Here is a 27691-nt window from a genome sequence, read left to right on the forward strand (position 1 = left end):
CTATTTCAAATAGATTAAAGTAACACAATTGGTTCTAAATAAGTTATTCACATTAATACTAATAGGAGCAAAAAAGTCACAATTTTAATCAACAAAGTCACTTTCCAATAATTGGTGTTTCAGTCTGCTCCTACTAAAAGCCTGTCTGCTTATGACACATGCTAAAATAAACCCAATGATCTAACTCTACCTTCTTTCGAGGAACACATTTAACAACAAATTATCTTCTATAAACCTCCCCCAGATCACTGCAAAAAAGGTTCTTCTTATAAGAAAGAGATGTGAAATCTAGCTACAGCTTCAGTGAAATTTTCATGGATCCTTGCTTGGATAGTACCTGGAATATATCAATCTTTAGAACTTGGATACTGACATATGTATAGCACATTGTTACTGCTGGAGATTAAAAGATTAAAATGGGAAATAGCACCAAGTGCCCTCTTTTAATTAAGTCTGAAAGGCTACCAACAGAGTTGGCTCCAGGCTGTTGTTTTTGGAGAAGGTATATTGATTGACATTCCAATCCCTTTTCTTTCTCACTACTTAGATGGGACTCAAACAGGAATAACAGGAGCTGCCACCATCCCAGTCTCTTAGTTGCAGACAGACTCAACATGGTCTATTCACTCAAAAGCCATTTTCTCAGCCTGCTGCTCATCTTCTTCACTGCCCCATTTGCTGACCCTTTCTGCTTGAGTATCAAGGCAGTGTAGAATTGGGCCCATTTATTTTACAGAGCAGCACTCAAGAGAGGCAGGAACAGTTTCTGACTCAGATGGGGAAAGGGAATCTACTTTTGAGAAGTCAAGGCCAGGGAACCCCAAGATAAGCCCAGTAGTCCTTTAACCACACACCATAGGAAGGCAAAGTCAACCTGTTAATGATGGCATATCTGCCTTCCACCTCATGATGTCCTGGGCATGAGGTCAGCAAAAGAGGGCAGGCCAACTGAAAGGTTCAGGTGCTCTAAGCAAGATGATCTGCCTGAGTGTTGCTATAAATGTGTGTTGCTAATCAGAATTTGGAAGGGAGAAGGGGATTCCATTTGAAATCAACTTCTCATGAATGGGTTACACTTCCTTAATGGCTAGTATTCTAACTATGCTTGTTTCTTTGGCTACTGACTTCAGTGTTACATTTCATTTGTTCTTTTAAGCCAGTCTGATTGGCTTGTATTAACCTTTTAGTTTGTGACCTGTCACCAATATTGCTGTGGCCAAGGGCTAGCTTGGTGCTGCTGGTGGGTCAGAAGTGGATCTGGTCAGAAGATGGTGGGATTTGTCAAAGTATAGGATATCCCTGCCACAGAACTTACTTCCTGCCATGTGTTCTCTTTGGGCTTTGAGCCAAGTAAGCAAGAAAGGGAGCTTCGTGAGGTGAGCCCTGAAAGTTTTCTGCATATTTAGTAAGGCTATTGCCCTCCCATCCCGCCCATCACTCTCCACTGATCTGAGGCTATGAAGATCTTTGTTACATATGCTGGGCTTGGGTGCAGTGCTTTTGTCTTGATCGCACTTGTGTTCCTTTGATGAATGGGAGATGTTTGAGAGCCAAAAGTAATGGCATTCAAGGCACTCGGATTCTCAAAGCCACTGAATAATCTTCCCAACATTCTTAAATGGCTGTAAAAGATGTGTGTCTGTGTTGCCTCAACTTGTTTGAACATATTACACTGTATGTTTTATCGTTTCTGTCATTTGGGTCTTTCCTTAAAAATCCTGCTTCAGACTGCAAAAAGAAGATGATCCTGAAACCCCTTTTGGCTTGAAAAAGCAACGAGATCTTGTAATCACAGATTTCCCTGGATTTCCTAAGAATCTTAAGATACAGGAGCACTTCACATGAGTTTTCTATGGGATTCATTACTCGTGGTTGTTTAGGGAGGCTGTGTTCTCACATAATGCTAAACCATACCACATGGTTACTATGCAGCATGCTTTCTTGCGGGTCTTGGGTTCAGGCAGTAACTTGGTTTCCATGTATGTGTGGTTTCCACACTTCATGTTTTCTCCTAATGGTGGCTTGTATCCGATCAGCCTCTGTGATTAAAAATTAATCCCAGCATGCACTGCTGCTCCTTCCTGTGTTGCTTATCACTCCCTCACTGGTCCACACACTCTCCTGGGTATGGCCTCAGCCAGCTGCTCCTGTGTTGTGTTGTGTTATATTGTGCTGTGTTTTGTTGCTGCTTGCTAGAGTAGCACTGCTGCTCTAGAGTAGCAGTAGAGAAGCATTCCCTGTGCTGCCACACACTCTGCCACCAAAGGCACCACAATTTAAAGCACCACTCAAGTAAACAGCAGGGAACAGACAGAAGCACCAGGCAAGGCTGTCTCCAGGGTTGTTGCTGCCGGATGTGGTTGGATGCTCCACTGCCACCAAGATTCCAAAGCTGCAGATGGGCACTGGGAAGGTGGCACACAGGCACAGGAGAAAGGGAAGGCAGAGCGGCCAATTGGAGCCTAGCTGCAGCTGCCTCAGCAGTTACTAGGCAGACCGGAATGGCAGGGAATGCAGCCGGGAGCATTTGCTGCAGTCACAGCTGCTCTGGCCATGAAACTCACTAGCTGAACTGTGGAAGCTGCATTTATATGTGTGAAAAGCCATGGTGATGCATGGAAAGCCATTGTTTCTTTTTGTGGTTCCATGGAGCCCATCCTCACCATGCTTCTCCACTCTTGCTAGGTTCACCCATGGCAAGAAGCCATGCCACAGTAGTTTCCACCATGGCTGGTCACCACATGTGAACCTGCCTGGATTCTTTAGACAATGTTCCTGTATGTTATGATTTCCCTGTTCACTTCTGTTTTTATCCCATCACCACTGGTTGACTCTGGGTCACTCACAGACTGTCAATCTAATCTACCTCACAGAGTTGTTGTGAGGATAAAATGGAGAGAGAAACCTAAGCCACTTTAGGTTTCTTGCCAGAGGAAGACAGGGAGTATAAAGGCAAAGCAATAACAATCATAATAGTTGTGTATGTATAGAGGTGAGAGGGAATGTATTACTAGATTTTAGAAATGCAAGGATGCCATCCTAATGATTCTTTTAGTTTGGTCATTACTACTGTCAGTGAACCTCTCCAGTCTTTTCACTATCCCCTCCGTTTTTCAGCTGTACACAGTATAATTTCTACATAAAAGAGAACTGTATTTTTTGCTTTTGTAACCTTGTGTACTCTGAACCACACGCCTACATTAATTGATAGTATCATCCTGCCCTTTGGTACAGATAACTTAAACATTTAGAGTGTTTTAAAAAACCCCATAGGAATCAGGTGACATAGAAAAGACCTGTTCCATACTTCCAATGCATCCATTCTGCAAGAAATAGTTATAGTTTTTAACCAGCCATCAAATAGCATTTAACTGTCATCATGCAGAAATATTAAATATGATACTGAAAAAGTAGAAACAAATCCAGAAGTGGAAAGCTTGTATTCTGAGTAGCTTGAAAACACACATGGTTTTGGTATTCTTCTGACATAACTGCTTTCCATCTTAGAACAATGCCTATGAAACATGCCAGAACACAAAATCGATGTGTATTTTTCAAACTATTGAGAACTCATGTTGCCTGAAAGAGGCCTCCTTGTCAAGAGACAAGATAATTTAAGGGTCATAAAAAGCTACCAAAATTTTAAAATTATATAAATATTTTTAGATAACACTTAGGTTTCATATGAGATGGAGATAACCTTGAGCAGAAAAGTTCATAGGAAGCTGAAACATTCTATGGCTTTTCTAGAAACAGAGGGCCCTTTCTAAAGGACATTCCTGTTTTAAATTGTTACAGTGGGTAGAAAGACAGCATGGCCCTGCACATTTAGCTCCTTCTGGAAGCGTGACAAATTCCCTTGAAATCAGCAAATGATACTTGCATTACACATTTTGCACATATTTAATGGATGCTGACAATTCAGGGAGATGCTCAGGTTTGCCCACATAACAAACATAGTGCCGCCACAGGAAACATTTCTTTTTGCAGCATGGATATGTACGTGGATGTTTGAACCAGGTAGGACAACTGTTTACTGTATATGGAAAGAGAAACTAAGGACACAGTAGTATTAATTGTGGCCACAAGCCACCAAGAACTAACGTACAAAATCATTTCAGTAGTGCTCCACTGGAAGAGTCAGAAACGATTGCGAATGCAACACCGTTTTGTGAATTCTATATATTCGTATATTACCACTGTGGCGAGGGAGTCACTTCCATGCAGTAAGGTCCCTTTTTATTCATTACTATACAAGCCACAACATACATGCATATTTATGTCTTGTCCCAGGTCTATTATCATCCCTCCCCCAGTTGTACCACACGATTCTAACACAGAGAGCTATATGAACCCAAAGCACAAAAAGGAGCTCCTACAAAGAGATATGGCAAATGGGCACGCTTCTACAAAGAAAGGTGCATCTAGCACAGGCTTTGGTAACAAAACAGTATCAGTAGTAAGTGATAAAGAAAAATATTATTTGTCACAAGCCCCTGTACACTGATGTAGCTCAATAGTGCCGTAGGCATCTGAAAGTTGGCCCCATGCTGTTGTGAGCCCTGTTTCTCCCTCCTAGCAGTATTTCAATCTCACCAGCATTCCTTTGCCAAAAGTCTTTATTGTCACACAAGTCTCTGAGCATACACAAAGCAAAGTGTTGAACCCTCTCTGACAAAACTTTCTTTATGAACCCCTCAGTGCCTGTCTCTTGGGGGATGGGCGTTGTGAAACCGGGCATGTATTCACCCCTCCTGCTGTGTCCCCAGCTGGGCCACCCTGTGACAGTGATGTTGAACTATCGGGTTTACCTCATCAGGGAGTGGGAGTTCCCCATCCAAAATGCTACCCGTTTCCAAATCTGCTCTCTCAAGATGCTGCAGCTCCTTCCCACTCCCATGGCCATGCTGACTGGTCTCCTCACCTGTCCTTGGATTAATCTCTCCCACAGCTGAAACCTGCAGATTCTCAGGACCTTAAGCTGCTGTTTCAACAGCCATCTCATTATCAGGGTCTGAGTAGTCAGTCCCATCAGGATAGGTAGCCTCCCATGCGTGTATCTCATCAGAATATGAACTGCCAGTCCCACCAAAACGGGTAGCATCTTGTGTGTGCACATCTGTGATCAGGCAGGATGCACACGCACAACACATGCTGGGTTCCCTGAACAGCTTATCTTCCTTTCCCCCACCTGCATCCCCAACCTTGCATTCCTCAGTTTGACTGAGCTGGCTGGTTCAAACCAGCTGAGCCCTTTAAGACGAATGCCTACATTCTTAGGAAAGTGATTTCAACCCCTCAGTCAGTGATGGCAAACCTTTTAGAGACCGGGTGCCCAAAGTGCAACCCCAAACCCACTTATTTATCACAAAGTGCCAACACTGCAATAAAACCTGAATACTGAGGTTTTAGTTAGTTTAGAAAAAACAACTCACAGGCAGTCCAAGCAAATCTCTCTCTCTCTCTCTCTCTCTCTCTCTCCCCTTGGCAGTGCACTGACCGGCCATGTGAAAGCTCGGATGAGTCATGGCTAATGAGACGCACCTTGTGACGCCATTGCCTGGCACCACTACTCCTTTCCGAGCATGCGCACGGCCCCTATGTGTGCTGTTATCCGATGCTTGGCTGCTGGGGCAATGCTGGGGTGACTTGGCTTGTGTGCGGACAGAGAGAGCTCTGTGTGCCCATTGTGGCACACGTGCCATAGGTTCGCCACCACTGCCCTAAGTAATTTTCTCATTTGCTGGGTAGATCACTGACATCAGAAAGAAAGAATATTGCATGATTAGACAAAACAAGAATTGGTCTTGAATAAAACACTGGATTTTGATGAACTCAAGATTCTCATAAAAGTAAGAGTTTGCTCATTCTTCTAGAGCCATCCACATGGCATCTAACTGGAAGCCAAGATACACACACACTCTCAGACCATTCATGCTACTATGAACTCTGTTCTGGACATATAACTGGGTGTTAGATGGACATTGATTTTAATACTGTAGGTGTGTGAATGAGTGTGTGTTTGTAGGAGAGGGAGAGGGAGACATTTCCCCTCTTTTTTCCCCATGTCTGCGTGGAAGAGTTATCCATTTGTTGAAAAAGAAAATGAATATTATTCAGCAAACCAGCTGGTCATGTCTACAGTCCCTAACTACTTGACTTATAGTGAAATGGTAAACTATAAGCATATTTTCCTCCCAAAGATACTTATTTTGCATGTTCTTTGAAATTAGCCCTTCTTCTCCTTATAATACTCAATGAAATGCCACTTTCTTCAATTTTCCACTGAATTGTAGTGAATCAGAGCAAAGATGGCTGGCTAACTATGAAAAAAATGAGAGGAGAACCTCCTGTGGGAAGGGATCCTTTCCCATCAGCCAAAAGCATGTCAGGCCTTTCTAGCAATGGATTAGATAAGGAGTGTGAGCTGACAGTTTTCTTGGCAATAAGAGAATAGAGAACGAGTAATAAGATATGATTGAGAAAAGAAAGCAACAAGACCTGAGAGGCCTGTGAAGCCTTTGGAAATGATTTAGCCACTCTTTTTAATCTAAACTCCACTTAAAATTAAGAGCCAGAGCACAAGCAGAAAATTCCACCTCCATTTAAAAAAACTATAAGGCTAATGAAACAAAATAGGATATCTTAACCTTAATTTATATTAACATGGCTATATTGGAATTTTATATTCCTGACTCTCAAGAACTATGGTTAAAAGGGACACCTTGACCCACAGAAGCATTTTTTAAAAACTATCTGGATTATATCCCATCTAAAACATGTTTAAATCCCATTACTTCATTAAAAATTAAGAATATGGTAAATGCTCCTACTGAAATATAACTGAAATTGTATCAGATTTGCTTGGAGTGAACATTTTAGGCCATCCACCTTGCAAACATGTGAACCCACATGCTCATGCATGCATGCACACACCCCCTTTATTATAAATGTCTGTAATTATATGCTACAATCTGGAAGATCAGAGACAACCAAAAGGAAAACAGATTGTTAAAACACTGCCTCCCAAATATAAACCCAGCACAGACCTGACTTTCTGACAAATAATATTTGCATAATATATTATATGTAAATATCATATTTGAATGAATTTTGCATTCCAAGCTTGTTTTACTAATCCATGCAAAAGCGAAAGCTGCTGAATGACTGCAGCACACTCCCCCACACCATCTTTTCTATTGGTTATGCTTCCTATATTTTAATGGCTCCTTACATTTCTACTGTAATATTTGCCTGAGGTTCTCAATTTCAAGGGCAACAATGGAACTGCCCTACATGCAACAGGCATATTCATATCCCCCTCTTATGGATTCTGTTGTTCTTTACACAGTTCATGCGAGAAGTATGGAAGATTGATAAAAAGGGAGGGGCAACTTGTTGCCCTGAAATTATACTTCTAGGTATTGGCTTGACATCATATGACTGAAACAGTTTGATAGGCTAAGTATGGGGTTTTGTTCTGACTGTATGTTCTGTCATTCTGATTCTAGCCTGGAGGGTCAAGGTCACCAAACACAAGGAATATGCTTTGACTACCAACCTGTTTTTGCGTCAAGCCATCCCTTATTGAATAAGTTACTGTACAGAAGAGTCATTTTGCAATATCTTGTGTGCACACATGCAGCAGCAATTCTTTACAAGGGCAACTTTGTGAGTGCATGTGGTTTTTCATCATAATCCATAATACAGTATGCCTGTATGAGGATCCATGGATCCTCATACAGCCTTACTGTGGTGAATAGATCTCCACAGAGATCTTGTTTTTCCCTCACTGTCCTGTCAAAGCTGCTTTTGGATGTGCAATTAACAGAGCACACAGAATTGGTGCCAATGTTGCAGTAAATAAGGAATGAAAAGGATCTGGAGAAAAGCAAACAATCAACTACACAATGTCTAAAGTGATACTGTCTCATTGTCTCATTTTTCTTTAAACTTTCCCCTCTATATTTCTGGCCGCCAAAAATGAATACATTCCATTCTTTCTGTCAAACTTATCAAAATTAAACTACCTCCAGCTGCCAAAACAGCTGCAAGAAAAAAAATGTTATTCTATTATAAAGTGCTTCTAGCTAGCTGTGGACTTTCCCCCCATCTACTACAACAATATGATACAATAAAACTGAACATACACAAAAAACCACTGCACTGAGTAGCCCAATACACAAGGAGGTTAAATAATAAACATGTATGTTACCCTAACACATTATATAATTAGAACCAATTATCAGAATCAACTGAAAGAAGGCAGGAATGCAAAGCAGGAAATGAAATACTGTTGACCCCTTAGACTTAGCACACATGACCTATATAATGTAATTATATTGAAATTTTGCCTACTTTGCTCTTGCACTTAAGGTTTATTATGTGAAAGTTTGTCACACATCAAAATGCTACTAATTACATAGTTTCTCAAATTATCCTTACAACTCTGCTCACAAGTGTAGAAATTGTGATTTCATCATTTAGAGTATGTTTTTCAGCAGCCGGCATGCCAAGAACAAAATGGTAATACACACATATATGCTAGCTGGTGTTCATATTCTAGATATGAGAAGCATTGTGTTTTGCTAGTAATAACAATTCTGACTCTAGTATTTCAGCAGGAGATTTCACTAAATCAGAAATAGACCATCTTTTAATGCGTCTGGACACATTTGGCAAGTTGAGAAATTACCCTGGATACACCACAAAATGGCTGCCCAAATACATACAGAATTTAAGCCCCAACACACTAAACAATTCCTTTGAATGCCAACGTTTTCAATGTCAACAGAAACCTGTTTCACATACAGCACACTGTCTCACAGATATCTGTGAGATGGGCAGAGCACCTTGGTAGAGAGAGCCACAAAGGTGCCTGGGAGCACCAGGTTCCCTATCCTTGCTTTATCAACAAAAGGAAATGCCAGGGACTGAGCTGGGCACATAAAACAGGTGAAGAACGGAACACATCATTCACCCAAACATAGCTTCTGTCCTCCTTCTGTTCCATTTCCAGGACCATTTCTGCCACAATACTTTTAATTCTGCTCTGTCATCATGATTTACTGGGTAAGTGTTGCTAACCAGTATTGTTAATTACTAGTTAACCACTATTTGATGACATTTTTGTAACATGTGAAGAACATTTGCATGACTTAAAGCCCATGGTCAGTGATGGAGCTGTCACAGGCAATGAGGGAAAGGCAGCAGCCCACCTTCACAATAACATATGAAGCTGTTCTCCAGAAGGAATCATCTCCTGCAAACTGATTTTACAATTGCTCAAGCAGCACAGCTCTACCCCTGAGGCAAACAGCATGGAAGCAAGTTGAGATAGTTTAAGAGATTGTGTGCTCCTATTTGCAGACAGTGATTGTATAGTGTAAGTATAGTGTCCTCCCGAGCCAGCCCACAGTTTTCTCCAGGCTAGAATACTGTTCAGGATTAAATATGACTTTACCTACATGGCTGGTAGACAACAGAGCAGCTCACTTCTGTGCCCCACTTAGACCCCCAATTCTATACTATGAAATCTATACAGTGAAATCAATGGTGAAACACAGGCTTCCTTAATAACCTTTTCACAAAGTGGCAGTGATATCTTTCCCCAGAGATTCTGGCATTGCCAATATTCTGCACCCGCTTCCCCTGCGTTTCTCTGTACTTTTTGCCTCACAAAGATTTATTGTCACTTAACAGTGTAAATTTCAGGCACTCGTATTTTGTCTCCCATGTTAATAAGGTTATGAATACTTTGGCTAATAAACATAAATACTGTCAGCTGAAGTATTAATGATCAAATATTTTCTATTAAATGAAGAGAAAATAATTTTCTGGAACATTACTAATTAAAAGGACCATGTTATTTTATTAAACTGGTGTCAGTAAACCAGTGCTTGGTAACTTTGAACGAGATGCCTGCTAATGGTTTGCAAGTCATTGTAAAAAATGGAATAGCGTTATAAAGTTTAATCTTCAGGATATATTTGAGGAAACTCTTTTTGATTTAACTGTACAAAGCATTTAACATGATGGCTTGGATACTAAGAAATCCTGCCCTTTGTCTGCAGCAGGGAGTCTGATCTAGTGGAAGCTTTTGCTGGAGGATTGGAGAGCTAAGGGATTTTCTCAGGCTTTCTCTTCGCTCTCTAGCTCACAGTTTTATAGAGGGCTCTCCCAATCTCTGCATGTCCTAAGGCAGGCTCTCCTAACCTTGTGCCAAGTAGACAGGCTGGACTGCTGGACCATACTGGGCACTGGGTTCACGCCTTATCTCTTTCAAACAACAGTTCTTTGGCAAATGCCTTTTGTTTCCAATGTACCTCCAACAAGCTATAGCCAGCAAAGCAAGAGTCTCTGGGCATGCACACAGCAGTTCCAGAAATTAGAAACTATTTCTGAGAACCCTCCTTTTGATTAACCCTGAATCCCACCCCTGTGGGAATGGCCCCTGAAGATGGGCAAGCTTCTTAGCTGTGTGTAGTTCCTCTAGTCGGCTAGCCCTTCTGTTCCAGTGCCACATTATGGGGTCAAGGATCATACCAGGCTTGTCTGGTTCCTACAGCTTCTCTCCCATCATACTCCCTCCTGGCACATGCAATCCTGACAGTTCTCAGGGTCTGCCTGAACACCTGGAGACAGCAGCCCAAGCTGCTCCTCCTCCGCCACCATCTCTGTGCCTGCAGGCCTCATTTCCCAGGCCTCACCATCCTCACTGAAAGAGTTGCATGAAATATGCATGAAGAACAACCACCTCTTTCATTCCCAACAGTCCACCATCCCCATCCACTGTCCAGGTTGTCTGGAGGTGATAGGCGTTATAGTCCAAACCATCTGTAGGACTCCAGGCTGGGGAAGGCAGGGCCAGGTGCATGTGACACTGCCACTTTGCTGAAGCCAAACAGCTCACAGCTGGGTTGATGCCTGGCTGGGAGATCACCCATATATGCTATCTTGAGTTTTATGATGGACCAAGGGTGGGATATAAATTTACAATGTAGTAAAATAATAAAAGAAACATCATAAGAGAGATTTCATGAACAACTTCATACTACCAATGTGGACTTTGATATAAAAGCATCGCAGAGAGGAGGCTCAGCTTTAACACAGTACAGTCTGCTCAGATAGATCCACTGAATATTGAGGAGGACAAAGGGGGACAGTCCTGTACAAATGGAAAGGGATACTGCAGCCCTTTAGCCACTCGTCCACATGGAAGACCCACCAAATTCAATGGGGCTTCCTTCTGAACTGGCCTGTATACAGCTGTTCTATGACTGACATTGCCAGTCAGCAACTTCCAACCAAGGGGAGAACATGCTTTAAAGTTTACTTGGGCAAAATGTGGTCCAGTGAACCTAACATTTCTAACTTCCAGTTCTTGTGTAATATACATTCACACAGAAACAGAAACAGAGCAAGTCAGAAGGGGTCTCCCAGGCCATCTAGTCTGACCCCCAGCTCCGGCCGGCTCTGCTCACGACATGCCCATCATGTGCATGTCCAGCCTATCTTTGAACACCCTCACCAATGGGGCTTCAACCACCTCCCGTGGAAGCCCATTCCACACCCTCAGGGTCCTAACTGTCAGGAAGTGCTTCCTGGCATCTAAATGGAACCTTGGTTCCCTGAGCTTTGCTCTGTTGGAGCTCATCCTGCCTTCCTCTGCAGGGGAGAACAGCTCTCTATCCACCTCCCCTCACATACTTCTCATTTAAAAATCATACTGACAATAACACACACAGGAAAAGATTTCCATTTAGACAAAAGCACCCAGCTTGATAAAGAGTGATTTCAGATGCTGGCACTGTAAACTGATGTTTATCTCAGCTTTGCATAGAGGCACAGAATACAACCCAGTGAATAGCTTCTTAGGCAGTGGTGTCTCTGGAGTAAGCCAAAACTGCATACTTACACACTATGGAATACACCATCACCACAAAGCAGATTAGTTAATATGTGGGAAAGTACAAAGCTGTAAAAACTTTTGGGTGGGGATGAGTCTATTCACAAGCACTAGAGAAGAATCCAACAATTCTCCACCCAAACATAATTCACGAATGACCTCACCAGTTTCCTACACACACTTGACGAGCCTTCCTGCCTGTACTCTGTATAGCCAAGCCATGATGTCAACAGTCCACCTGCAAGAGTATAATGTAGCCTCTCGGTCAGGGTCACAGGGAGATGAGATAAAAGCCATGCCTGCGTTAATTAAATTTCCTCTGAAAAAGTGTGCTACTTTTGCTTTTCCTCCTTAAACATATTTCCTTATCACACAAAGATCCCCAATGCAAGCACTGTTTGGATTCTATAAATACAGTATAAAAAAGAACTCCAAGGGTTAAAAGTCGCTTGAACTTTGTATGTCATATTATGCAAACACAGTCGACAGAAAAGTAGAGGCATTTCTCCCCACGTATTTCTTAAAAATGCAGATCTGGAGGCCAGAAATGAGTTTGGAGGAGGATAAGACTTGACCTGTTAATATCTCTGCCATTTCAGTGGGTCTAGTGGTAATTTAACATTTAGACTTACTTACTTAGCATTCATAAGTCATTAACAAGTTTCCCAAGAGCATACAAAAGGGCTGAAGTCACATTACGGATTCCCTCCCTCTTCGGAAATGCTAACAGTTTTACTGCATTTGAGGTAAAAAGGAACATTTCCTGGCCATGTACATAGAAAGCATATTCCATGGCCAGAAAGTCCTCATGACAGCATTTCCTGAGCTCCAAAAGCACATCTAGTCAGGAATCACTTCCTTCCTTGTGCCCTTTCACTGGTACTGCAGAACAATAAGTCACATACTCACAGTTGCTCCCCAGTGTGCTGCGTATGTGAGGAAACTAGACTGTGCTCTGGAATGTTGAGATAACATCACAAGAACACTTTCTTCCAACATGGCGGGTGGGTACTTCAGTTTTGCCTTAAGTACAGTCTTTACATAAGACATCTTCATAATGAGAAATCATCCATCCCGTGAAGGTGTGAGCATGCGGCAACAGACAAGGGAATGGGTCCAGATTTGCATGAGTCGGAATAGCCCTTTGCTTGATCCACTGAAGACTTCAGGTAAAGTCACTGTCTCTCAAGTAATCCCTTGCCATTGTGTACCCTACAGCTTTCTGTCTCTACTCCATTCTCGGAGGAGCAGCTGCCTCACAAACAGGGTGATGGACAGTTATATAAGTGTTTGCTGGACTACATCCTGGCTTCACTAGCCTGGTTTACATGTAAAAACCACCTGTGGGTGTAAAGGTTGTTGGGACCTGGAGCAAGGAAAGACCATGTTGGTTCCTACATGCAGGCAACATCTGCTTTGAATCTGCTTTGATCAGCAACCAAGAAAACCAGCATTTTGCATTGCTGGGATTGTTCTTCAACAAAGAATCCAGAAATCACCCATACTTTGTTGTTTAGGTTTCAGCATCAGACAAACAACCCAGGAATGGTGGTTGCTCCTTAAAGCTGATCAATCACAGAATGGAAAAGAACGCAGCAGGTAGCACTTCTGCTCATTTCCTCATAAATTATGTTCAAACCAGGGTTGACTGCTAAGCTTATTTACTGATTAGGGATGCTTTCTATCTCCTGACAGTACCTCAGGCTCCAAATGCATTTAAATGAATGGATTTAAATTATACATTTTCAAATAATAAATAAATCCTAAGGTGTACAACACTACCATCGTCTAAACATGCATGCAAAGTTTCAGGTCTCTAGGTTTCACAGTGTTGACATCTAAAAGATTATATGTCTGTCCAAGCTTTGAAGGAGGACAGAAGAAGAAATTCTCCCACACGTAAGGCATGGAATAGCCTAACGTGATTTAATTTTTTAAAAACTTTAAAATGGTGCCTCATGGCATATTGCAAATTGCATTAAAATTCTCCCCAGTTTCTAAAACACTATAAGGAGGATGCTTTTTAAAGTGACACCAGTCAAATCTCCTTCATGGAACGAGTTCCATCATTCTTTGGATTCCAGCTAATATTCTTTAATCAAGTTTCATTGGTGTAACTTGCAAGCTAATACATATTCACCTACATAGTATCTCAGAACTGAGTGGCCATGTATTTTAGGGACTTCTACACCGCTTTATACCTCTAAGTTTCAAGGGTGATTTTCAAAACTTACAATGATGGCTAAAACACAGATTTCAAATGCAGTACATACCGTTCCCACTAGCGGATATATAAAGCCAGCTCCAATACTGGCCCTCACATCACTGATGGGCAGGACGAAGCCAGTGGGGACACCTTTCCATTCAGGCATGTGGGACAGTGACAGGTGAGTTTTCGCCATACAAATTGGTAAATTTCCAAATCCCTGACAGACAACAAATGACAAAAAGACAGATTATTGCCAAAGTTGTGAGTAGCCTCTTTTGAAAAACATCTTCCCAACCCATGCAAAGTAACCCTTATTCTGCAAAAGCAAAGCTGTGGCTGGTATAAAGGGCTGAAGTGCAGGAATAAGCCTCAGACTCATGCACCCATTTTTCAGCAACAAAAAATTAGATATGGGACATGTCTATAGCACATGCTGTAGCCCGGACTATAGAGCCTCAGGCCTGTGGCCCAAATCTGGAAGCCCTTCAGATCAACCCTACCAAGGCTCTTGAAACAGTTTGTGTTCTACTCCTTGGCCCCCCTCTTCTGACCCAAAGACTCAACCTTTGATGGTTTCTTGGCTTTTGCGCAGTATTTTCCTATATTCTAAAGGTCTTAGCATTAAGTCAAACGGGCTTGCATTTTTAGTCCTGCCCCTTTGGCCCCAATCTCCCACTGAATGTGCTCCCCACCAGAACTTCTCTAAAACGGACTTCAGCTGAACATGGTTCAGCACTTCTGTCCTACACAGTTGCCTGAATGGACCAGCCTTTTAGTTTCTGGAACATGGAAATCCCACATTACAGTTCTAATCTGTCATTCCAACAAATATACAGAATAAAATAACAGGAAATGACCCCCACAAAGCATTCCATTGCATACACCCTTGTTTTTACCTGTTGACTGTAGCGATTGATTTGAGACTGTGCTGCAGAAGACAGCTCTATATCCTGAGCGCCATAGATTTTCTGTGCTATGATTCTTATTTTTTCAGTAATGGGAAGCTGTGGAAACAAAGGGGATGACAGGATTTTAATGCATGTTGCCAAAAGACTTAGGGTACTCTCTCGTGTTGCAAGTGTCTGCTGGGCACTCTGCACTTTTTGGGCAGAACAGATTTCACACAGAATGATTATATACATTTTCTTTAACAAACTTTATGAAGTGATAAAGATTTAAGGTGTTTGCTGTGGTAGGAAATTTCTTCTGATGCCCTCTGGAGAGGAAAAGAGGTAATCTAGACAGAGACGAAGATGCTGAATTCTGTATAATTCAAGTGTCTCCCGAGGTCATATTCTCTGAGGTAGATGGCCTTGCTCAGTGCCTGTATTTCCTGAGGCTGGCTTTGCTTACTTAGAGCTGAGGGAAAATATTCTACAGCAGCCAAAGGCAATCTCTAATTTAACATGTTCCAAGGCTCCGAACTGGCTCACATAAAGTTCTGTGCAAATAGTCACATTCTCTCAGGAGTTTCCTCAGCTGCTTCTTTCACAAGCAGATGTGCTCCCTCATCCTTTACAGCCCCCGAAGGCCAGGCTACCTTTTACAAGCCCACCTACCTGAGAGCTACAGTGGTGGCCAGTGTGAGTTTTACAGTTGCGTGGCCACAAGAGTCTTTCTAAGCACCTGCTCAAGGACTCTGCAGTACCCAGTGCATTCAGGAAGGAGGTAATGACCCTCAAGCAACCTTCACAGGAATCCTTTGCTGAGGTAACAAGGCCTGACATGTAACTTCAGCATCTGCAGCAGTTTCCCATGAGTTAAGGAGCTGTTTTAGCTAAGGCCCTGTACAACTCAGAAAACACTGTCTCCCTGATTCTCCCTTAAACCTTAAGGTCAATGGGGAACACCTCCTTGACCAAACTAAATACAGTAATGGCCAAAAGAGGCATTCCTTTAAGGGCACAACCTTCTCACATCGCTGACCATTGGATGGAAGTTTCCAAGGCTGGGAGATTCCAAGATGGTTCCGCCTTCATGTGCTGCCACCACAGGGCCAGAGGAGGTGACTTTCACCTCTTTAGTCTCCTTTTCATAACTCTATGCCAGAGAGGCCTCTGGCTCGTTCTAGCGGAGTCTAATGCTGGTGGAGATGGGCTTGGGGCTGCAGAGTCCGCAGAATCCTGCAGAACGAGGCCCTTTGTCCTCCCTTGCTTCAACACAGTACTTGTGTGTCTACCACCTATGACTTTAGTTTTACTCTAAAATAGGTGTGCCTATTTCCAAGTTGCGAAGGTATAGTGGGATTCTAGGATCTTTTACCAACTTAGTATAAAAATGAAAGGACAACACAGGTACTATTTTGTCCCTAAGTTCCAACTAAAGTATGCAAAGATGCATCTTTGCTTTCTACTACTAAGCCATGGAGCTTCTACATCCAGAGTGACCTATCAGAATCACCACCTATATCATTTCTTTAAGGCCTGTAAGACTTCTGGTCCACATCAGCTTGCTATATTATCTTAACTAATATAGACAGATAGATAGATATAAAGTTTCTGAAAGATGTTATAGTTTTACCTTTTTCTTATATTTTTAACCATGCTGGGTCTTAGATATGGAAATACTCTTCTTCCTTGGAAAGGCAAGTGTGATACAGTGTTGGACTGGGACTCAGCAGACACAGGTTCTAGTTCCTGCTTAGTCATGCAGATCACTGGGTGAGTTTGGGCCAGTTGTTCCTCTCAGCCTAACCTACCTCACAGGATTGTTGTTGCAAGGATAAAATGTAACTATGTAAACTGCCCTGGATTCCTCACAAGAGGAAAGCTGGGGAGATGTAAATGTAATAAAACACAAGGTGATGAAAAAAGATCCTTGCTTTATTCCCTGCCCCCACAAGTCCATAAGCTTCCCTGTATGACAAGTTACTTCAGCTACCTTTCATTTAATGATTAATCAGATCCTGATCCTCAGAGCAGAGGGAATGGCACAGCAGCATGCCTTGGAAATCAATAGTTCATCGATTGAACTGTGACCGGCTTACAGAGCACTAGCTTTGATTGCTGCACTTATGTCTGTAAAGCACTTACAAGATCCCTTAGATGAAAAACACTATAGCAATCGAATGCTTCATCGAATACTTTTCTGTGCAATGACAAGGCTCAATCTGATCATTATTCAATTTGGGAAGAATCCCTATTATCATATTGCCTTTTAACAAAGCTGGGAGGGGAAGATCTGATAAATTCTCAATCCCCATTAAAACTGAACTAATCCTATTCAAATAAAGAAACCAAATTGCTTAAAGCAGTGCTCATGGAGCCTTTGGATCCTCCTTGGGAAGGGCATCCCGCAGACATGGGGTGGGCACTTTAGAAAGTGTTCTTCCCCAGGTAGAATCCAGGCACATCCTTGTGCCTGGCACTACCCCGAGAATTGCCTCTGAAGAAACTCTGACAATCAGAATGTTTGGGAGGAGATACTCCTTCCAGCAGACCTGTTCTAAGCTGTTGAGATCTTTAAATATCAGCACCAACACTTTGGTCTACAAGGCAACATAACATGGGTTAATTTATCCTGTGGGGACTGTTTGATGGGAAGAACATGGTTACTGCCTTTTAATTCTTTCTTCTTCACTAGCCAATTTTTTACAGAATCGTTCCATTAAAGGTATATTACACACATTCTTAAATGGCAATCCAAATACTGCTTTTAGGGTTGAATTCTTTTTTATGTTGCATCTTTTGTATTAATTTCTTGTCTCTTGTCTGGCAAATCTAGCCTTTCTCCTAGCTTGCTGGAAGTAGCTTTTCCTGATTTGTGACTAAGCTTGTCTCTTGCATTATTTGCCCCCTGACATCTTGAAAAATAATATATGATGTAGCATTAATGTGCACTTGGTTTTCAGCACTGATACCAATGGAGAATCTTTTTTCCCCCTTTCAGCCCCATGTACAGCATCCTGATCCATTTTTTTACTCTGTTCTAGGGCAAAACCTGATTAAGCCTCAGCTACATGCTACACAATTAACATAATTTGCAGTTTGACCCTATGTATAAATAGCACATGTCTGGCTCTTTCAAATCTAGTTTGTCGTTTCTTTATAAAAACACTAAATATTTTCTTTTTGTTTTGATTTTAAAACTTAACTTTGAAATGTAAATGTGCCATTAGTAGATGATTAGTAGTAGAAAAATTACAATAGTTTTTTTTTTTTTAAAAAAAAACCTCTTAACCAGCACAGGAAATAAACTTAGACCCCCAACAATTTCTAACCCTTTCTAATGAAAAGTGCTTAATAAAACGTATGCCTTTGTGTACTATCCAAACAACAACTTGAACAACTCACTACTATAGTTAGATTGGCCACCTTTGATTTCAGGCATTTTCATAAATACCAACCAGTATAGTAAAGTCTAAAGAATGAGATAATGTCATGTGATTAATTTGGATGTAATTCTTGGTGACCTGCAAGCACGCAGAGCACTTCAGCTGGCAGAGTTTGTCCCTTATGACTCATTACAATACTTTGGTGTCAACTGTCATTGAAAACACAGGAGAAGAAATGCAAAGCATCCTTGTTAATGTAGCTTTTGAATGCACTCTGAGTACAGCCAAGTATTAAAAATCATATGAAGGAAAATATTCCACTATCTCCTCTTGGCAAGCTCATACCTGCAGTTCAGAGTTCCTTGCAGCTACGCTGTCTATTTTGCAAAACCATTTTTTACAAGGAAAATGTGCTGAGGTCCTAACAAAGTAATTACTTCAAAGCAATTTAAATTTAAATAATACTTGCATCACATTTCTACAGCATAAAATATTCAGAGCAGCATAAGAAACCAACAAAATAGCAAAACCAACAGACAACTCAGCCGAATGCCACAGCATTAGATCCAGGCTGGAATGAACGAAGTCCCTAATGGACATACAAAATTTTATTGATTTTGAGTGTTCATCTTCATGTAGCTAAAACAGCAACACTGGTACTGAAGAGCAGGTTTGGGAAGGAAACTGAAAGTCTGCTGATATAACAATAAGTATTTAGGAACCCCACTTCCACCCCCTCAAAAAAAAAAAAAAAAAAAAAACAACCCCCCCCCCACAGCTTAATAGGCACAGGATAGGGAAATGGGGTACTGAGAAGGTTAAATTAAATGAAGAATCCTGAAAAAGGCCATGGCTGGCAAGCTAGCATCCTGAAAATAAGTTCTCTCCGGGGCAACATTTTGTTGCAGGTCTTACTCTTTTCTGTCTCCTGGAAGACAGAAAGCACTTCACTTCTGCAGCCTGTTGACCATGTGTCCCACTTTACAGAGCTTATATGAAGCTTTGTCAAGGAACTTCCTCTCTCTGACAGCATCTGCTATCTGGAGTGCTGATAGTCTGAGTCCAGAGTAAAGACAAGGAGCCATAAGGAGGGAAAGCAGAGACCAAGGCATCCTCCCCCCGCCCGTGCCCTGATTTCAGTATTACCATAATTTTACAGCTCTACTGTTTTTATAAATGTGTGCTAGTTGAAGGCTGGAAGTAAAAGGAGGGAAGCTTGGGTACCTGCAGTAGCTGTTCTGAAAAAGGAGCCCTGAAAAAGATTCCTGAAAAGGGAAAGGGAGAGTTGAAGGACAGGAAAAGGAATTTGTAACAGTTGCACAAATTCCAGGTGCTGAAAAACATAAAAGTAAAAATAACCCCAACTGTGTGCCTCTGAAGCTTTGGAAAATAATAACAATAATAAACAGGCAGTGAACCCAAAGGAGAAGTATCCGAGCAGGAAGGGGGCAGCAAAACAAGTTTCCCTGTGAAGGACTCTGCCTGCTGGGGCTGACTGGAGAACTGCAAGGAAAGGCACGGCAGGGGTGTGTGTGTGAAACCAACGCACATTAGTTGGCCTTCTGTTGGGTGTACACTGAGTTGTTCAGGGAAGAGCTTAACCCCTCATGGCTTATTTGCAGGGTGGCTTAGCAAGACATGCAAACCCACCCAATTTTGGTACCAGGCAAGCTCCACTGGGGAAGCATTCTGTGCTTGACTTTAGTATTTTTGACTGGTTCCAACTTGTGAAAAATATCCATTCATTCCCATCTAGGGAAGAGCAGAACCACCAGAGCACAGAAGTTGCTCCCTGGGCTAATGCATTATTAGTGAGGGTCTGTGGTCACAAAAGCCTGCCACTATATCCTGAGAAAGCAATTTTTCAAACAATTGCAAACCTACATGTATCTTCCTGTCAAGTCCCCAATCCCTCCCACATATCACTGCTGTTTCCAGTGATGGAACGGTATTTCATGCTGACAGATAGCTTCAAATAAGTGGCCAAAGAAGAAATAGCATCAGTAACTGCAGAAAAGTAAAGCTACAGTGGCATTGCTAGGGAAAGGATTGCTCTAGCCTTACCCAACCTGATGCTCTCCAGATCCTTTGGAGTATAGCTTCCACCACTCCTGATCATTGGCCACATGGGCTGGTCCAATGGGAGCTGAAGTTTGAAAAAATCTGAAGGACAACAGGTTGGGGAGGGCTGGATTGCAGCCCTCTGTTAGTCGCACAAGCATTTAATCTGTGAGTGTCCCTATATGGCATACTTAAGTGTGGGAGAAAAACCTTTCCATTAATGTCCTGGCCAGACTTAAGAGCCATCCACATTTCTAGGAGCCTACTCAGAAAGAAAGAGAAGTCTGAGCACACAAGCAAGAAATAAGAACTTGTCAGAACTTGATCTGATGAACAAAGTATCAAAGGTGCACAGAAAATGTATGAAAACAGGAAAATACTATACCTCCCAAGGTATTTGTGGCTGCAAAGTCTCTCTCCAGGGCTTTATCTAGTGCTAGTCATAGCTACATGTAAATGAAGATCATTGAAATCGGTGCAACTGCCTTAAAAGACCATTCTGGTTAAAAATGGCCTTTTATCATTCAGTTGTCAAAGGTCAGCGTGAATAACATTTATAACCAGGGAAAAAATATAACATAACTCTTAAGTAACCAGCAGAGTTAATCTGGAAGAACTCCCTCCAGCTTCACTTTGTTATTGAAAGCCAGTTCCAACATGAAGGTCCTTTGTTGTTCATGCTTTCATGAATTCCCAAGAAGAAGCTAATTCCATAGCTAGTACTGAGTATACATTCTACAGCATACAAGCACAGCATTTGGAAATAGGTACAGAATTCATGGCCTATTTTCTGAGATAATCTCAGTTTTCTTTTCCAAGTAAGCAAGTATCTAGTCCTTATGCATGTAAAATGGGTTTGAAAACAATGTGAGGTAGGTACAGGATGGACACGTGTCCTCTTTTACAGATAACAGCCCTCTATTTGAAACTGCGCTCTTCTGTTCAATTCTAATTTGCAGATGAAGAATTGTAAAAACAGTTACACATGGACAACCCGCAGCTCAGCAGCAGACTGAAAAGGCAGACATGCCAGCCACACACATCTCTACAATCCTCTTGCTCTTTAAACATTTAAGTATGTACAGACTCTTAAGCAAGCCTTCTTGGTTAATGCTAATAATTGTAATGGGACAAAAGGGGCTTGTTTCAGTTTAATTTGCAAACTACCTCTAAATAAAAATCATAAGTTCACTGGTGTGGGATGGACATGGGCTAAATAATTTAAAACAAAATGCTGCTGGACATATGATTCAGTAATTGGAGTCAGACTGTACTGATTTTAAAAATCATATGCATAAACACATAGACAATTCTCAGTTCTCTTTCCTTGCATTTTGTTTTTAAAGATACGGTCAACATGCACCAGTTTTTAAACTGCACTATAAACTGACTGAATCTTTTCATAACACCTCTTCCCCATAACAGTGCTCAACAACATAGCCTGGAAGAAAAGGTTTATATCTCCTTGAAGTTACACTGAAAATTTTCAGTGTGCCAACATTTTTTCGATTAAATCTGCCCACAAGTTCTGCACAGAATCAGCCATTGAAAGGTATCAGTATAGCTATGAACATTTAAATTAGTACTATCCTGCCAATATTGAGGTTTTACAAGTCCTTTGGTTCAGGAAAACATTTCCGAATTAGGAAATTAAGAAGGCAATTACAATTATGTTTACATACTGAGAAACAATCTGTTATTGGCCCCAACCCAGGCCGTTGTGGGGGAGGGTGATTTTTGATGTCTGATTTGATCAGCAGTTGTGGATGTTTTCAACTCAAACGTGTAAAACAAACTCATGCAGGCTAATCTTCAATAGATTGTAAATTTATTTTCTTTCTTTCTGTCCCTAAGAAACCCAGAACAGTGATAAGCCAGAAAAAAGGATGCTCATCACTAAGTCAATGCAGTGGCAGTGTGTGAATCTATTGTTTGGTAAGGTATAGCACCTTACAAAATTAGGATGAGAGTTCTGAACAAGAGTAAAGAACAGTTCTCCTGGATCAGGCCCCTTTACAAGTGTCCTAGGAGCATTTTGCACCTACAGCAGCTACAGAAATGGTCTCAAACATGCAGAAGAGACAGGTGTAAGCATTGGTTACCAAGCTGCGGTGAGGATATGCTTCCCACTTGCCAGATTCTGGAGAAATCCACTGTCAACTTTGCTATAGTAAACCAATCTTTTCATGTCTTACATCTGATTAAATACAAAACATAAGCTGATGTATCACAATTTGGTATGTTGCTCACTGAAAATAACAGGGATACTTTTTAAAAGGACTAAAAACTCTAAGTGAACCATTTTACATGGCATTTCTCAAAAGATACTTTGTCTAGCCGAGGAGAGCTCTGGGTATTTCTTTGCTTGGCTGAACTGCTGCACCAGCTGCAAAATCTCCTTCAATACTGCGGGAGGAGATGAAGCACGTGCATTCTGGCCATTCTGTTCTTGGGAATCGGATGTGCTGAAGCCCAGGGGTGGAGAGCACTTCAGCCATCAGTGTCTTGTTACCCCACCGCCCAGCCTGTTCAGATAGGCGACAGTGACTGAAATCAAACCAAGGCAGGCAGTGCCTCTTGTCCTGCTACTTCCTAGGATGGCACTTCTCCTGTTCTCAGACTTTTTATGATTCTTCGGTTATATGTTACATCATAGTATTGGAACCACAGGAGAGACAAGCTATCTAGATTTGCTCTGAAATTTACTCTAGTGGCACATGTACATCCCAGAAGACATCTGGTATTTTGTCCTGTTGCAAAGAGCTACTCACACAAGACCAAAACAGACAAACCAAAACTTTTGATTTGATGCCCAGGGCCTCATTATACCAAATGAAATAATATTGTTCAAATATGTCTGTGAAGAATGCACAAGAATACCTGGATGAATTAAATCAGCAGCATCTATTTTACCAAACTCTTCCCTATTTTGAATGGCCAAAGACCAAACATATAAAAACATAACGTTTTTCAGTCATTATTACTTAATGTAGTTTGATGAAGGCTTAAAACAAGCAAACAGATGTTTTCACGAATAATCATTTATGAAAGTGTAGTATAGTTTAAAATGATAAAAGATAAATTCATAGCACAATACCAGGTATTTTTTTCTAGACAAAAAATGCTAGGCAAACTATAACATGAAATAGCCAATGTAAGTTTATATTGAACATGACAGGAGGTGCTTTGTGGGTCAAATTACACATATATTCGCCTGGGTCTCAATAGCACTGGTGCTATTCTAAGGAGCAACAGATCCCTTCCAGTTCTGCTATGAAGCATGTACCTGAATAGACTGAAAGATTAAGAACAATCTCACTCATATGCTTCTTCCCATGTGCATACAGAGTTCTGAAACGGGCTAATTCAGACTGCCAGTCATTGAAAGTATGCACAGAATTTACTCCTTGGTTACATCTGAAGCAATAACTGCAAAAAGTGGCACCAGCATAGCACACCAGCTGATAGCCACGTTAACAAGTATCATTTATAAAGAAATGTCATTCCATCATTTTAAAGCAAAAAGTTGTAATGAGGGACGGCTCACTAGCAGCCCAATCCTGGCCCCTAAGGCAATTTAATGTGGTTCTGGGCAGCCAGTTTCTTTTTCAAAATCAGACATCAGTTGAAGTCAGAAAGAAAGGAACAATGGTTCTATGATGTACAAACAAAAGATCACATACTTTAAAGTAACATCTCTCAGATTTTGTGTGCAAAATGGATTTAATACGTGTGAGTAATGCTGTGCCTGAGCACATGTTCTTACATTTGTGATCTTCCTGCCAGATGGTACTGGATTTAGTATGGAAACTGTCCACTCAGGAGGAGGTAAAATTTCATCACAAAGTACCCTTCCAAGGCCCAAAACTCTGCCTAGATAACCAAGTGAAATACAAGAAGTTGGTTATCCCTGCCTTAAACTGTCTATTCTTACTGAATGTTTAATATTTCTAAGAACAGTGTCAAGCATTGTACATATTATCTCTGTAATTCTTACGACAGCCCTGTAAAACAGGTCAGTAGCACCATCAGTATAACCATGCCTCTATCGCAGCTGGCTGGAGGAGTGAGGTGTGGCTTGCCGAAGACCGTATAATGAGCTTGTGGGTATCATGAGACTGAAGCTGGAATACTTGGCCATTACAAGACATCTATTCTGAAATAAGCCGTTCTCTAGCACTTGCCACAGAAGTCCTGTTCAGATGTTCTATCAGTGCAGAGAAAGCACGTGCAGAGAGGAACATGCTAATCCATCACCATGTGATTTCATTGCCCTCTACTTGTGGAGCATGACTTTCTGAAGAGGAGACCTTCCTGTACCCATGGGGCCTCTCCATGTAATTTGGAACACTGTAAAATCACTATTCTAAATATTGTGGAGAGCTTCCTCAAATTCAGGAGGTGCTTCTTCCAAAAGTCACTCTCTACAAGGGCACCAAACATGTGAAGACAACAGGGCTAGCCCATTTCTGCTCCTCACACAGTTATTCTGTTTTCATATAGAACCCTTTAGAAGGGTCAAAATTATTTTTATTTAACCAGTAGAAAGCAAATGCAGTGAAAATGTTGGCTCAACAGGATTTTCAAGTCTTCTTTCTCATTATGCAGGCCCATATGATTCAAAGAGCCTGAAGTGCCTGCTCATGCCTAATCTTGGAAGCTAAGCAGGGTTGGGTCTGGTTGAAATCTGGATGAGAGACTTGAATCCTGCATTGACCAGGTGGCTTGACCTGATGGCCTACCAGGCCCCTTCCAACTGTATGATTCTATGATGTTATACTATCCTGAAGAAAGTGAAATTAAAGGTGAGCAGGAGGAATGTAGGCTGAATTTTGGTACATGATTCAAGTGCTTAATTCACAGTGTACCTGATTTTTCATTTCAGATAGACATGACAATACATGCAATGGGTTTTAAGAGTTGACAGTGTGGTAAAAATTTCAGCACGAATGGGAACTGCCATGATCTTGCATTGAGCAGGTGGCTCAACAGAACTGAAACAGAAAAAGACCTTGGAGTAATTATGGACAACAGGCTAAATATGAATGCAGCTGCAAAAAGGGCAAATGCTATCTTGGGATGCATTAATAGAAGTATTACTTCCAAATCATGAGATGTAGTAGTTCCCTTATACTCCTCAGTAGTTAGACCTCATCTGGAACTGTGTCCAGTTCTGGGCACCCAGATTTAAGAAAGATGCAGAAAAACTAGAATGAGTCCAGATGAGGGCAACAAAAATGATCCAGGGTTTGGAATCACTGTCCTATGAGGAAAGACTGAGAGAACTAGGCATGTTCAGCCTTGAGAAAAGAAGATTGGGGGGGGGGGGGGACACAAAGTGGAAGGTCAAGATCTCTTCGCACTGGTACCAGAGTGTAGGACACAGAATAATCAATTCAAGTTGTGAAAACCCAGATTCAGTCTGGACATCAGGAAAAGTTTCCTCACTGTCAGAGCAATATGGCAATAGAACCAGCTGCCTAGAGAGGTGGTGGGCACTCCCACACTAGAGACATTCAAAAAGAAACTGGACAGCCGTCTGAGTGGGATGGTGTAAATTGTGTCCTGCAACAGCAAGGGATTGGGCCTGATGGCCTTCATGGCCTCTTCCCACTCTATGATTCCAACTCTATGATCCTGTTAAGCTGCATTGGGTCCCCTCAAACTTGTGCATTTCCTTCCCAGTTCTCCTCCATTTTGCTCACTGAGCATGCCAAACGAAGAACCCTCACGTTACAGTTAATGTCTCCTGTCTCAGCTGTCATCTTCTGTGTCTGATGAAGGATGCATGGAAAAGAGAAAAATGTGTGTGTGCAGAAATGTTTGCGTGTACACTTGTGTGGAAATGTCTGAACAATGAAAAACCTCATAAATGCTCTCAGATTAAAGCAGAAAGATTTAAAGAACCCCATCTGGGTTTTATATGTAACATCATGGGAACAAATATTTGGATTTGTTATTTAGTCATGTGGGCTTTTAAAAGAAAAGGAAATCCTAAGATAGCCTTGAGCTTAGGGATCAGTACTTCTTCATTTCCATAAACACTGGGAGAAATAATATATAACCATCCCTCAGCTAAATGAAGCCATCTATATCTTCCCCACATCTGCTGTCAGGAACTGAGCCAAGACAAAATGCATAGTTCAAGGTGCTCTGGATTGATATGGCATGGTGCTAAAACAGCAGCTGACGCTGCACATTTCAGTTTCCATTTCTTTCCTTTGTTGCTTTCTATTTCATAAATCTGTTTGTAATTTTATCTCCCTCTTTTGGTTCCACAGGTTCTGAGGATGACAAAGAATTCCTATACCTGAATCACCTTCCTTAGTTTCATAATGTGCAGAAGAAAAATGCTAACCAAAGTTTAGCTATTACGTGAATACACACCTCCACCTGTGGTTAAAAATGATTTACTTTTATCCCCCAAGATACAACCAGTTCCCGTCCTGGGTTTGAGACCGCAAAAGGACTTAAAAGGATTTAACAAAACAAATTATTAAAATAGTCCTGCTGTCCTGTGAGATGGAAGAACAGTGCAGGTAAGATGGGAAAAAGCTACCTTTCAAATTCATCATTCTTTATTATTATGATTTCTGAAAGAAAGTCCCATGGGAGGGGGTATCGTACATTACTCTGTATTTCAAGGGTCATTCTGACAGATGTGACTCTGGGGGCAGGAAACAGGTTGATCACCGCTCATACCAAACTTTCCCACTGCATTGAACATATGCTTCTTCCCGAGGAAGAAATGATTCTGCAGAGGTCAGCCGTGCACAAATCTAGCTGGCAAGCGCTCATGACGCCACTACTACATATGCCTTAGAAGAGCTTTGCCTTTAAAAAGTAGCCGGTTTTTAAGCATAATAAGGCATCAAAGGGCCAGATATACATACTTTACAAATAGTAAGTGTGAAACAATGGCAAGGCTCACAGGGGAACCTGCATTGGATTTACTGTGTATGCGTGCCTGTCAAATCAAATGGCAAGCAAGAAGAAAGCTAGAGGCACTTCACAGATAAGGGCATGACGTTGTCTTTTCATATTAGGTTTCTCTTCACCCTAGTGATGAGCTATTGCATGGGACTTCGGGCATGTCTTTTCTGCTTTGGTATCTTAAAAGAAGAATGGTATATGTCAAAAATCACCACCAGCAGAAATTTCTTAGAACTGGGTGGAATTTCAGCTAGTAGCATCCTTTGAGATGCTACTAAATACTAAATACTAAGAACTGGAAGGTGGG

The 27691-nt window shown here is 41.5% G+C and overlaps 1 protein-coding gene across 2 annotated transcripts in view; it reads right to left on the reverse strand.

Moving 5' to 3' along the window:
* Positions 1 to 27691, reverse strand: part of MTHFD1L (methylenetetrahydrofolate dehydrogenase (NADP+ dependent) 1 like) — a 144032-nt gene that overhangs the window by 20591 nt on the left and 95750 nt on the right. For both annotated transcript variants that reach the window (XM_044422800.1, XM_044422807.1), the window contains 2 exons: positions 15014 to 15121; positions 14182 to 14334 (listed from right to left, as the gene is read on the reverse strand). In XM_044422800.1, the coding sequence (XP_044278735.1) occupies positions 14182 to 14334; positions 15014 to 15121 (261 nt within the window). The remainder of the gene's footprint in view (positions 1 to 14181; positions 14335 to 15013; positions 15122 to 27691) is intronic.

This window comes from Varanus komodoensis, unplaced genomic scaffold, assembly GCF_004798865.1.
Source record: "Varanus komodoensis strain SLA01 unplaced genomic scaffold, ASM479886v1 scaffold1, whole genome shotgun sequence".
NCBI lineage: Eukaryota > Metazoa > Chordata > Lepidosauria > Squamata > Varanidae > Varanus > Varanus komodoensis.